The sequence below is a fragment of the Cucurbita maxima genome, unplaced genomic scaffold, assembly GCF_002738345.1.
Source record: "Cucurbita maxima cultivar Rimu unplaced genomic scaffold, Cmax_1.0 Cma_Scf00015, whole genome shotgun sequence".
Lineage (NCBI taxonomy): Eukaryota > Viridiplantae > Streptophyta > Magnoliopsida > Cucurbitales > Cucurbitaceae > Cucurbita > Cucurbita maxima.
Window position 1 is genome coordinate 2,593,577 of NW_019272031.1, and position 11,663 is coordinate 2,605,239.

Below are 11,663 nucleotides of genomic sequence, written 5' to 3' on the forward strand. Positions count from 1 at the left end.
AACGTTTTTTAATCGTGAGGTTGACTGCGGTACGTAACAGACCGAAACGGACAATATCTGCTATGGTAGGCTTAAGTCGTTACAACGAGTTTTAGGACACAAATCTAAACATGATTACCATACTAAAATTTACCTAACTTTTCCTTCTTAAAATTACTTCATAACATTGGGACGTGTTAAAAAATTCTACCTATTCTTATAGATCGGATTCGATTGAATTGCATGCAAGTGGGATCGATCGAGAAAGTAACCTAAAAGGAATGGGACATTCATGTTATTGCTACGAAGAAAAGAAAAAAAGAAAATTATTGAATTATAGTTACCTTTTTGAATCTTTTATATATATCAGACGGCTAGGGAGGAGGGGACACGCTATTATTGTACGTACTGGTTCCAGCAGATCAAAGCTCAGTAGGATCAAGCTTAAGGGAGCCAGGTCCAAAGCTAGCTGGTGGAGGGCTCGCAGATCTTTGACGAGCGACGAATTACTGAGTTTTGAACTCATCATTGCCACAGCTATTGACGTTTTTCCAGTTAATTTTAATCGCTCTTGATTCCTAGACGGTCAGACGCCGTGGAATTTCGCCATGGATGCGCTCAGAAAGCAAGCTAGCAAGTTCAAGGTTCAAGTTGCAAAGCAACAGCAGGTGATTTGAGAATTATCTTGTGTTTCAGTTTCTGATCTTATTGGTTTAGTTCTAAATCTGGTTTATGGTTCAATGTTTCGTCGGTAAGAAAGATGAATGTGATTGTTGTTGTCATTTTTCTCTGTAAAGGGTTGGAAAGTAGAAGTCAATGAGTTATCTTAGCGGGACTGTTTCCTTTTCAGGATTGTTATCATCCTGTTCTAAACTTTAGCTTGATTGATTTAGTTGTCCGTTGTTCTTTGTAACTGTTGTGAGATGCTGATTTTTTATTTTCCCTTTTCGATCTTCCATATTTCCCGAATGGTTACGACAGTATCATTTGGCAGTTTTTTGGACTTAATTTTCCAGTTTATAACTTAGAAGGAAACTTTCTGATTCCAAATCTGAAATGATTCTTTGGTTGGCGGAGTTAGATGCAGACTGTTGATATGTTTCCTGATGTCCACCTGTCAGTGCAGTATGATTTTGAACCCTGTTTTTGGTTCTGAAAGTAAGCATATTGGATGATTGCTCAAATCATTTTCATGTTGGGAAGATGCAACCATTGCGTAACAAATGAACCGAATTCACAAATGTTTTGAAGTCTATTTATTTGGTTATACTCGTCAAAATTCAAAGATTTTGAAACAATGATGACTCCTTCATTACAAGGTTCTTATACCTTTAATTTAGCTGGGCAAAGGACGTCTACTTTTTGGAACTCAATCATCAACTTAAGTTTCATAATTGTTATATGGAAAGGATAACAAAGAATATGAATTCAAAGGGATTTTTTTCTTTCTGTACTTCAGGCTGTAATAAAGCAATTTGGTGGGACCGGCTATGAGAGTTCAGATGTGATGGTGATAGATGAGGCTGAAATGCAGAGGCATCAGCAACTGGAGAAACTCTATAGATCAACTCGTGCAGGAAGGGTAACATGTTATGATCACTTTCTGAACCATGATTTATTAGTGTTCAAATTCAATTGATGCCTCTTTGTTACAAAAACATTGATATTGTTTAATTATTGTCAATTATTGGTCGTGCTATTGTGAATATATGGCATTAAGCCTATCCAAATTAAAATGATGTTAATAAATAAGATGATGCTTAACCAGAATTTAAAGCGAAGTTAAATAGATTTAGAGATGTGGGTTCCGTGGTGTACAATGGATTCATGTGATCCTTAGACAACTATAGGTTTTGTTGTACAGTTGATGGGCATCGGAGTATCTTTGTTATGGCCTTATTTGGGCTTAAATGGCTTCTTAAGTTGTGTATCTAGAGGAACTTACAAGGATTGGTATATTAGTGAATGACTGTTGAACATGAGGTCACATGTTTGATACCCATGGGAGCATCTTGTATGATATTAGGATATAATTGTTTCCCAAGAAAGAAAAAAGAAAAAATATGGTGGTTTTCTTAAAAGAAAAAGGGAGTGTATGATGGTTTGGTGTAGTATGTTTTTAAATCGAGATAACTTGATTAATTAGTTTGGTTCATGTTTACTTACAAACTGAACCGTGCAATGGGGTGAGCAATACTGCTTCTTTGTTCTTTTTTCTTTTATGAGATACACTTTTATACTATAATAAATTGTGTTTTTTTAATTAGAAACTTTGTTTCAAGTTACTTTGCAATTTAGATTTGAATGGAACCAAGTGTGAGTAGAGAAAGAATAATATGTCATATAATGCATAGACCGAGGCGTGGATTGATAGAAATGATAGTGGGTTAGGAAGACCTCCCTGATCCCTAATTGTAAGGTAATTCTTATCTTGATCCTTGCCCCCACCCATTGGAAATTGGAGTGAGTTTGAGAAAATGATTTTATAAAATTTAGCAAATATATAGAAATAAACTTTATTTGGCTAAAGAATACGGAAAAAATTGAAAAATATTTATTTATGTAAAAAATTATCTTTTAAAAAATTAACAATGATTTTATTAATGTGGAAACATAGATATAAATATGACTATAATTTAAAAGTATAGGGGCGAGATCAGGGCAAGGAATGTATTACCCATCCCTTTCTCTAAAATCATATTGAGAAAAAGACCATCCTCAATCTTTTCTTTGATCAAGTCAAAGAATCTTCATCATAGCTTCGGGCGATTTTGTCATTTCTAAATGAAACCTTAAGGTAAAATTTCTCAGATTTCAAACCATCAAGGACTAAAGTATACTAGTGCAGAATTGTATATCAATGTAAAGTAATTAAAATGATTATCCGTAGCTAGATGACCCCTTTCCCCCTTCCTTACATGGGGCTCATGTTGATAATACTGATAATGAGCTTTTTTTATAATTCTTAATGGTAAGCCTAGAGTTAAACTCTTTCCTACTTGAGTGATTACACATGGGCGATCCACTTTCTCCCTTCCTCTTTATTTTAGTAGTTTGTGTTCTTAGTAAGATGATTTGATTAGGGAACACAGAGGAATTCAATGGAGGATTTGCACATTGTATCAGTGTTTCACCAATCCAATTTTCTCCCATGAAGAAATTTTATCCTGAAAACTTTAATGTTTTTTTAAACCAGTCTACTTCAAGTTAATCATTGTTAGATGATCTCAATTGTGACACATGAAACTTTGATGATTTTTAATATTTCAAATGTGTTTAATTGAAATCATTCTTCACGAGAGAAGTGTTAGGATAAGTTACAAATGTTGAACGTGTTTAGGACTTTTTTATTGTTGTTCGGAAGCTTTGGTTCAAATCTTTGGATGTGACAATTCTAATATTAATTATCTAGAATGAGTTGATCTCCACATATCGTGAGGATTTATTTTGTCTACAATTTGCAACATTATCAAGAATTTTCTACTTCTGTTTTAATTGATTTTGTTCCACGTCCTATTCATTTCTTTCTGTAGGAATTCCAAAAGGATATTGTTAAAGCAGGAGAAGTATTTACAGCCATAGGATATAGGCATATTGAGACAGGTGAAAATTCTGCAATGACGTTATGATTTGACTTTACATCACGCGGTAGAGATAATTTACCGTGTTAAATACAAGACTTGACCTAATGGTTATACTTATGTTGGACAACTGTATGAACTCAACTTTTTCAAAATTGGCTTTCATGGTTTCCTTCATGTTTAATCCCCGTGTCTGTCAGGTAACAAGTTATCTGAGGATTGTTGCAACTATGGAGCTAATAATAACAATGAAAATATATTAGCAAAAGCTTCATCTATATATGGCGATGCTCGCAAGCATGTGGAGAAGGAACAGGAGGACTTGATCAAGCTTTTATCTTCACAGGTTGGTGTGACTGCCGATTAATATTTTGTTTGCATCATTGCATTTATATAGAAACTTAACATCTTGAATGAGTTTGATGCTTTTTTTTTTTTTTTTTTTTTTTTTGCCTGAGCTGGCGAGTTGAGGATGATAATAGAACTTTAGTGATCATATTTTGTCTTCTTCATGTCTATTCCACTTAAGTTGCTCTCTCGAGCTAATAGAAATGGAACCATTTGAAAATGGTTAGAAACATCCCTCATGACCTTATTTGAACCATCTCACCATATACGTGATTTCAATTTATTAGCTGAATGAAACGTTACAACTCGGTGAAATTTGTGGCTTTCTGTTGGTGTACCATTTCCATGCTTCTTTTTTCTTTTATTTGTTTTAGGCAACTGGAGCAGTTTATTAAGCTCCTGTGACTCCTCAGGTGGATCTCTTTTCCACCTTTTTTTGTTTTTGTAAATTTTCTTTTCTTTTGCAATAACAAATTTGTTCCTTCCTAGTTTTTATTTATTTAAGTATTTTTATACTAAAAAAAAAAACTTAGAATATCAAAGCCATTAGGGATACTACTTGGTGAATTATTTTGGCCCACTCCTTATCAATGGCATTAAGGATACTTCCAGCTAGAAATATATATATCGAAGTTGGAAAACCATGCCCCAAAACGGTATTTATTAAGAATATTGAAAGAATACACATCAGCACATGAGCAAACAAAAACAGAATCAGCCCACCGCATTTGATGCCTGAACAAAGAAACAAAGATTATCCAATATCTTTCAAACCAAAAATGTCCATAAGATTGCTGGAAAGGTTGCACTCAGAGGGCTCCTCCCATGCCCCAAAACAGTACTCCATCTGCCCTTTCTGGGGAGGTTATTCTGACAAACGGGTATTTGTGCAGTTTTATGGAGTTTGTGGGGAGAGAAATAATAGAACCTTTAGAAGGTTTGATAGGGATTTTGGTGATGTTTGGTCCCTTGTTAGGTTTTATGTCTCTTTGTCAGTTTCAATGATGATGTTTTTTCATAATTACCCGTCATGTCTCATTTTACTTGGGAACCACTTTCTATACTTTGCCTCATTTTCATTACGGTCTTTGTTTTTTTAGGGTAAATTAATAAAAATGCCCTTGAATTTTGTACCTTACCTCAAAAATACCCTTGAGATCTCAAAAGCTTCCATAATACCCTTGAACTTTAAAAAAGTTAAAAAAAATACTATTACGGTTAGTGTTGGATAAAATCACCCATATTTTGTTTCACAAATACCCTTGAACTTTCAAAAGTTTCATTTAAGTATAAACAAAAAGAGGAGTTCTATCATTTTATGAGCATTTCAAAACATAAATATAAGAACTTCAACAACCAAATATAAAATTTCTTTGAAATTATCTTGCGTTTGAAAGAACCAACTTGAAAACAAATTGACTGTGTGGGTATTTAAATTTTTTATATTTATGTTTGGAAATGCTTAGAAATGAGAGAGTTCCTCATTTTTATTTAAAGTTCTAGTATTAAATGAGAGAGAGAGAGAAAAAAAATGGGACATATGTGGAAAGCTTTAGAGATTGAGGCAAAAGAAAGTTATTTAAGAAGCGATGGGAAAAAGATGAGAAATGAGGAATTGTTGGGTCATAGGTTAAAGCAGAGAAGAGAGAGGAAATTAAAAAGGGAGTTGATCTGTGAGGTGTAGATGAATAGTTTCCGTCTATATGCTAACACTAAGAACTTTTTTAAGTTAAAAGATTAAGGGTATTAATGTTACTTTTAAAAATTCATGGATATTTTTGGAATGTGGTACTAATAGTTCTGTTAATATACTAATGGTAAGGGTATTTTTTTAACATTTTAAAAAGGTTTAAGGTTATTAATGAAACTTTTGAAAATTCGAGGACATTTTTTAATTTAATTATTTTAAGGGGATTAATAAAACATTGAAAGATCTAGGGTATTTTTGAACTTTTAAAAAAAATTAAGGGTATTAATGAAACTTTTGACATTTCAAAGGTATTTTTGAAACAATTTGAAAGTTCAAGAGTATTTTTGAAACTCCATTCAAAACTAATGGAAATTGTGTTTTTGAATCTTTTTTTGAAGTTTAAGACTATTATTGGAATTTTTGAGAGTTCAATGGTATTTTTGAGAGAAAGTATAAACTTCAAAAGTATATTTATTAATTTAGCCCTTTTCTGTGTCTTTGTACTCTTTCATTTTTTTCTCATGGAAAATTTACATTGAAAGTTTAGTTATTCATTTAATAAATAATTTCCTCCATCATTGAGCAACACGATCTACAGTGAGCCAAGTGCATATCAAAGGTCTCCAAAATTAAAATATATCCCTAATCGAAGTCTAAAAGAATATCTCCATTAAAACACAATCCAAATCTTCAAAACCATATTTGCACAAGAAATATCTAAATATCTATTCTCTTGGTGTTATTTTGCTAGATTGGAGCCCCATTTGTTTTGGTTGGACTCTACAGTTCAGTTACAAACAATAAAGAGTTAACCATAAGCACATCCTTGTTCAGATATTAAGCTTCTTTATATTGGAATTATTACATGTTTGCCCTAGGATTTAGCATATTCCACATTGCACCTTCATGACTGTACCATGCCATCATCAAACATTGATGAAGAATATGCTGTACACTTTTCCTTTCTCACGAGTTTCCTTAAATTGGAAAGGAGTATCTTAGTTTTTCTTGTCATCTTGTGTACTTATGCTCTCTCTCTCTCTCTTCACGTACATCTTTTAGTTCTACCTTTAACTTCAGTTAATTGTGGTTAATTTTTTTCTTCTCTCTCTCTCTCTCTCTCTCTCTTTTTTAAATTTAAATTTATATATGTATGTATTAAAATTTGATTTGTCAACTCCTTTTGTAACATTCTTCTTTTGTTGATCAACATAGATTGGAAGCCTTTTTTGTGATTCCTCCTCTTTTTGGCTTAGCAACTCCTCATCCCTTTGACATTTAGATTGTTCTTCGTTTTTGTTAGTATATTTTCCTTGTGTTTCTCATCAATTTTCTTTTATTGATGTTAAGAAAACGTTCAAAATGAAATTGTCATGGTTTGCACTGACTTGTTTTTCCTTCTCTGGTGTATGTTTTTGTAATAGTTAACAATTAATTTAACATGGAACTTGTTGATTTTTCAGATTTTAGATCCCTTGAGGGCAATGATTACTGGTCCTCCTCTAGAAGATGCTCGAAATCTTGCTCAACGTTATAGCCGAATGAGACAGGAAGCAGAATCACTGGTACTAAAAATTTCATCTTATTTATCAACTGTATGCAGTAGCAAACCTCGTTTTATTTTCCCAATAGACCGTCATGTTTGACTGTTTCTTGTGTTCGTAAATTTGTACGTTTGTAAATTAGCCTTCTCAATTTCTATCCAGGCAGCAGAGATTTCCAGAAGACGAGCACGTGTTAGGGAATTCTCTAACCCCGAAAATGTTGCGAAGTTACATGCTTCAGAAGCAAAGATGCAGGAACTAAAAGCAAACATGGCAGTTCTTGGGAAGGAAGCTTCAGCTGCATTAGCCGCTGTTGAAGCACAGCAGCAGAGACTTACTTTGCAGAGGCTAGTTGCTATGGTGGGTATGAACTTGGTTTTAACTGGCTAAAATACAATGTAAAGCATGTAGTAGTTAGTTAATACTTGCTAGTTTAATGGTTGGAATGCTACGATGAGTTTGATATCCATTATGATGCTGTTGCTTATTAAGGTTGAAGGTGAAAAGACATACCATCTTAGAGTAGCTGCTATCCTCGGGGAGGTCGAAACAGAGGTTAGTCTCTCATGATATTTTTGCAACATTGACCACCCTAATTAATTTTATGCGTTTCTTTTTTTTTTTTTGGTTTTGTTATTTTGTTCAGATGGTGACAGAGAAACAAAGAAAAGAGTCCGCTCCTCCTTTGATCTCATCAGAAAATCACCCAGAGAAATCATCATTCTTTTTGGCTGAAGTATGCTTTTTACTGGTCATTAGTATTCATAAGAATAAATAGATACTAACAGTTCCACTATTTATTTTATTTTGAACTACTCTTTCTATCTTCTACCATGCACGAGTAACGCGATTTGTTTTTGGGTACTGTGTCTTGTGTTGAGGATTGTTAGGAAGGAGTCCCACATTGGCTAATTTAGGAAATGATCATGGGTTTTTAAGTAAGGAATATTGGTATGAGACTTTTTCGAGAGCTTATGCTCAAAGTGGACAATATCATACCATTGTGGAGAGTCGTGATTCCTAACGTGGTATCAGAACCATGCCCTTAACTTGACCATGCCAATAGAATCCTCAAATGTTGAACAAAAAAGTTGTGAGCCTTGAAGGTGTAGTCAAAAGTGACTCAAGTGTCGAACAAATGGTGTATTTTGTTCGAGGACTCCAGAGAATGAGTTGAGCTTTGATTAAGAGGAGACTGTTCGAGGGCTCCATAGGCCTTAGGGAAGGCTCTATAGTGTACTTTGTTGGAGGGGAGAATTATTGAGGATTATAATTTAGGGAATGATCATGGGTTTATAAGTAAGCAATACGTCTCCATTGATACGAAGTCTTTTGGGGAAGCCCAAAACAAAGTCATGAGAGCTTATGCTCAAAGTGGACAATATTATACCATTGTGGAGAGTCAATACTTTACCCCATTTTAGCGCCAAACACAATTTGTTCATTGGTTCTTGAATTGTCTGTTAGGTTATGGAGGCGGCTGCCTAGCTCAGTCAACCGTTATACATAGTAAACTATATTTGGTAAATGACATATAAAGTAAATTGTCATAAATAGTAAATAGCGATGGTTATATCAGGTAAAGTAAGCTAAACCATATGTATATCCAGCTTTGAAAAAGTGCTTTCTGTATTCTCTCTAGTCATCAATACAAATTCTTTAGCCAAATGCTCCTTACATTTTCTCTTTCCTGTTCATCTAGATCTAGTATCAAATTCTTTAGCCAATATTCTCCTTACATTTTCTCTTTCCTGTTCATCTAGATCTAGTGTCAAATTCTTTAGCCAATATTCTCCTTACATTTTCTCTTTTCTGTTCATCTAGATCTAGTGTGTGCGCTCGTGCGATCCTAACATTGTCCATAATGCCTTTACAGGTTACTAGTTTACAGCCACTAAGAGGATGATTTAAGTTATTCTTGGGAGGGAAATTTGAATGTTAACCCATGCTGTCTAGCGAATAAATTATTTTTGGGATCATCGGATCTGTAAAAATTGGATTGTCTCATTGTGCTGTACTTTCTTTGATTCGGTTAGCTCTTTCAGCTGCCTGCTAAGTCGTGACTACTTCTTCAACTTTTATAGAGAAAAATAGAAATAAGCAAGCCGAGTGTTTAAGGGGAACAAGAATAATTCTGGATACGCTTGAACGAGTGAGATTGGTCCCACATGTAGTCTGCAGTGGTCTATTTGGTGACAAGTCTGGTGGATATATAACTAAATATTTTGCAATATCCATGATCAGTCCTTTTGTGCTGGTTAATCAAATTTATGTAATAATTGGTTCACTTGCAGTTGACATCGCTAAACCTTTTACTCTCATTTTCCTTAATATAACCTCATTCTTTTTCCCTGAACTGCTACTTAGATATGTAGTTCTATTAATTGTTCATAATTTATGAATCTCTTTTAATTTGTGTAGGCGGTGCATTCTTTTAGTGCTGCATCAGAGAAGGAACTGAGCTTGTCAGTTGGTGACTACGTTGTTGTGCGAAAGGTACTTTTTATCTCCTTGAGACGATTTTCTCAATTATTTGTTTCAAGTACGCATGTTGCAAATTTGGACGCCTAGGGAATATCATAAACTGCGACTAGAAAGATCAATAAAAGAGAGATATAATTGTTTGTTTTCAAGTTGTTTTTCATGGATTGATGGGTAAACTGAATAGATAGGCTATTGTATATTTCATGTGACATCCCACCTCGGTGGGGGAGGAGAACGAAACACTCTTTATAAGGGTGTGGAAACCTCTTCCTAGCAGACGTGTTTTAAAAAATCTTGAGGGGAAACCCAAAAGGGAAATCCCAAAGAGGACAATATCTGCTAGCGGTGGGCCTGGACCGTTATAAATGTTATCAGATTCAAACACCAGACGATGTGCCAACGAGGAGGCGGTTCCCCGAAGGGGTTAGACACAAGGTGGTATACCAGCAAGGATGCTGGGCCCCGAAGGGGATGGATTTGGTGGGGGTCCCACATCGATTGGAGAAAAGAACGAGAACGAGTGCCAGCGAGGGCGCTGGGCCCTGAAAGGGGGTGGATTGTGACATCTCACATCGGTTGGGGAGGAGAACGAAACACCCAGGGTGTGGAAACCTCTCCCTGGCAGACATGTTTTAAAATAACCTTGAGGGGAAGCCCGGAAATGAAAGCCCAAAGAGGACAATATCTACTAGCGGTGGGTTTGGGCCGTTTTAAAACGTGTCTGCTAGGGAGAGGTTTCCACACTCTTATAAAGAATGATTCGTTCCCCTCTCCAATCGACGTGAAATCTCATAATCCACCCCCCTTCAGGGCTTAACGTCCTCTCTAACACTCGTCCTCCTCTCCAATCGATGTGAGGTCTCACAATCCACTCCCCTTCGAGGCCCAGTGTTCTCGCTGGCACTCGTTCCTCTCTCCAATCAATGTCGGATAGACCCCCCTTCGGGACTCAGCGTCCTCGCTGGCACACCATCTAGTGTCTGGCTCGGATATCATTTGTAACAGTCTAAGCCCACCGCTAGTAGATATTGCCCTCTTCGAGCTTTCCCTTATGGGCTTTCCTCAAGGTTTTAAAACACGTCTGCTAGGAAGAGGTTTCCACACACTTGTAAAGAATACTTCATCCCCTTCTCCAACCGATGTGGGATCTCATAATCCATCTCCCTTCTAGGTCCAGTGTCCTCGCGGCACTTGTTTCCCTCTTCAATCGATGTGAGATCTCTCTATCAAATCTGTAATTTTGAAGATGAAAAGAAGTCTTGAGCACTCAACTTATTCCATGTCTCCAGTTTTTTATGCTACAAAGGAAACTAAAACTCGTGGAATCTATTATATGTTCTGTAGCTTGAAAATCAGCATATTCATGCAGGTGAGTCCTTCAGGATGGTCAGAAGGAGAATGTAAAGGTAGAGCTGGTTGGTTTCCATCATCATATGTGGAGAAACGCCAGAGGATTCCCACTATGAACACTGTTCCTGAAGCGGTTTAATCCACATCTGAGTGCATATTCCATAGTCGTCTTCATTCAGGATGGTAAGCAGTATTGACCCAATTGTCCACATATATTGGGTTTTAATATCAATTAAATTTATGTATTCTTTTCTCAACATCATGGTTTAGATGTGTACTTGTGTATAGTTATTCTTTTTTTTGGAAGAGATGATACCATTGCATGAACCAATTAAATTAGCGACATCGATTAATTGATGGTAACTTGCTGTGTAATATGTCTATTGTTATGTGGAGACCAATAACTTAGGCACATTTAGAATTTATATTGTTTTGTTGGGTCTGTCTTGAAATGAACTGAGAGCTCGGAGGTTCGAACCCGAGCACGTATATCATATTCTTATCATGAAATTAGTGGTGATATAGTCATATTCAACACCATGAGAGGGAAGATTTGTCTGTCTTCTTATTGATTAGGACATTTGTTGAAGTGGTGACTAAGAAACCAAATGATGGAAGCTATATTTCGAAACTCGTGATTGGTATTACCATAATACAAGGAAGTGAATAGATACATAGATAGACGAA

The 11,663-nt window shown here is 35.6% G+C and overlaps 1 protein-coding gene across 1 annotated transcript; it reads left to right on the forward strand.

Annotated features, from left to right (window-relative positions):
• The first annotated feature begins 349 nt into the window (after nt 1–349).
• Nucleotides 350–11,401, forward strand: LOC111490443 (SH3 domain-containing protein 3). The gene is made up of 10 exons (XM_023139068.1): nt 350–647; nt 1,439–1,561; nt 3,513–3,582; nt 3,761–3,906; nt 7,062–7,163; nt 7,305–7,502; nt 7,635–7,697; nt 7,789–7,878; nt 9,564–9,638; nt 10,996–11,401. Exons 1-10 carry the CDS (start codon nt 588–590, stop codon nt 11,113–11,115), a joined length of 1,047 nt encoding a protein of 348 aa, XP_022994836.1. The 5' UTR covers nt 350–587; the 3' UTR covers nt 11,116–11,401.
• The last annotated feature ends 262 nt before the right edge of the window (nt 11,402–11,663 follow it).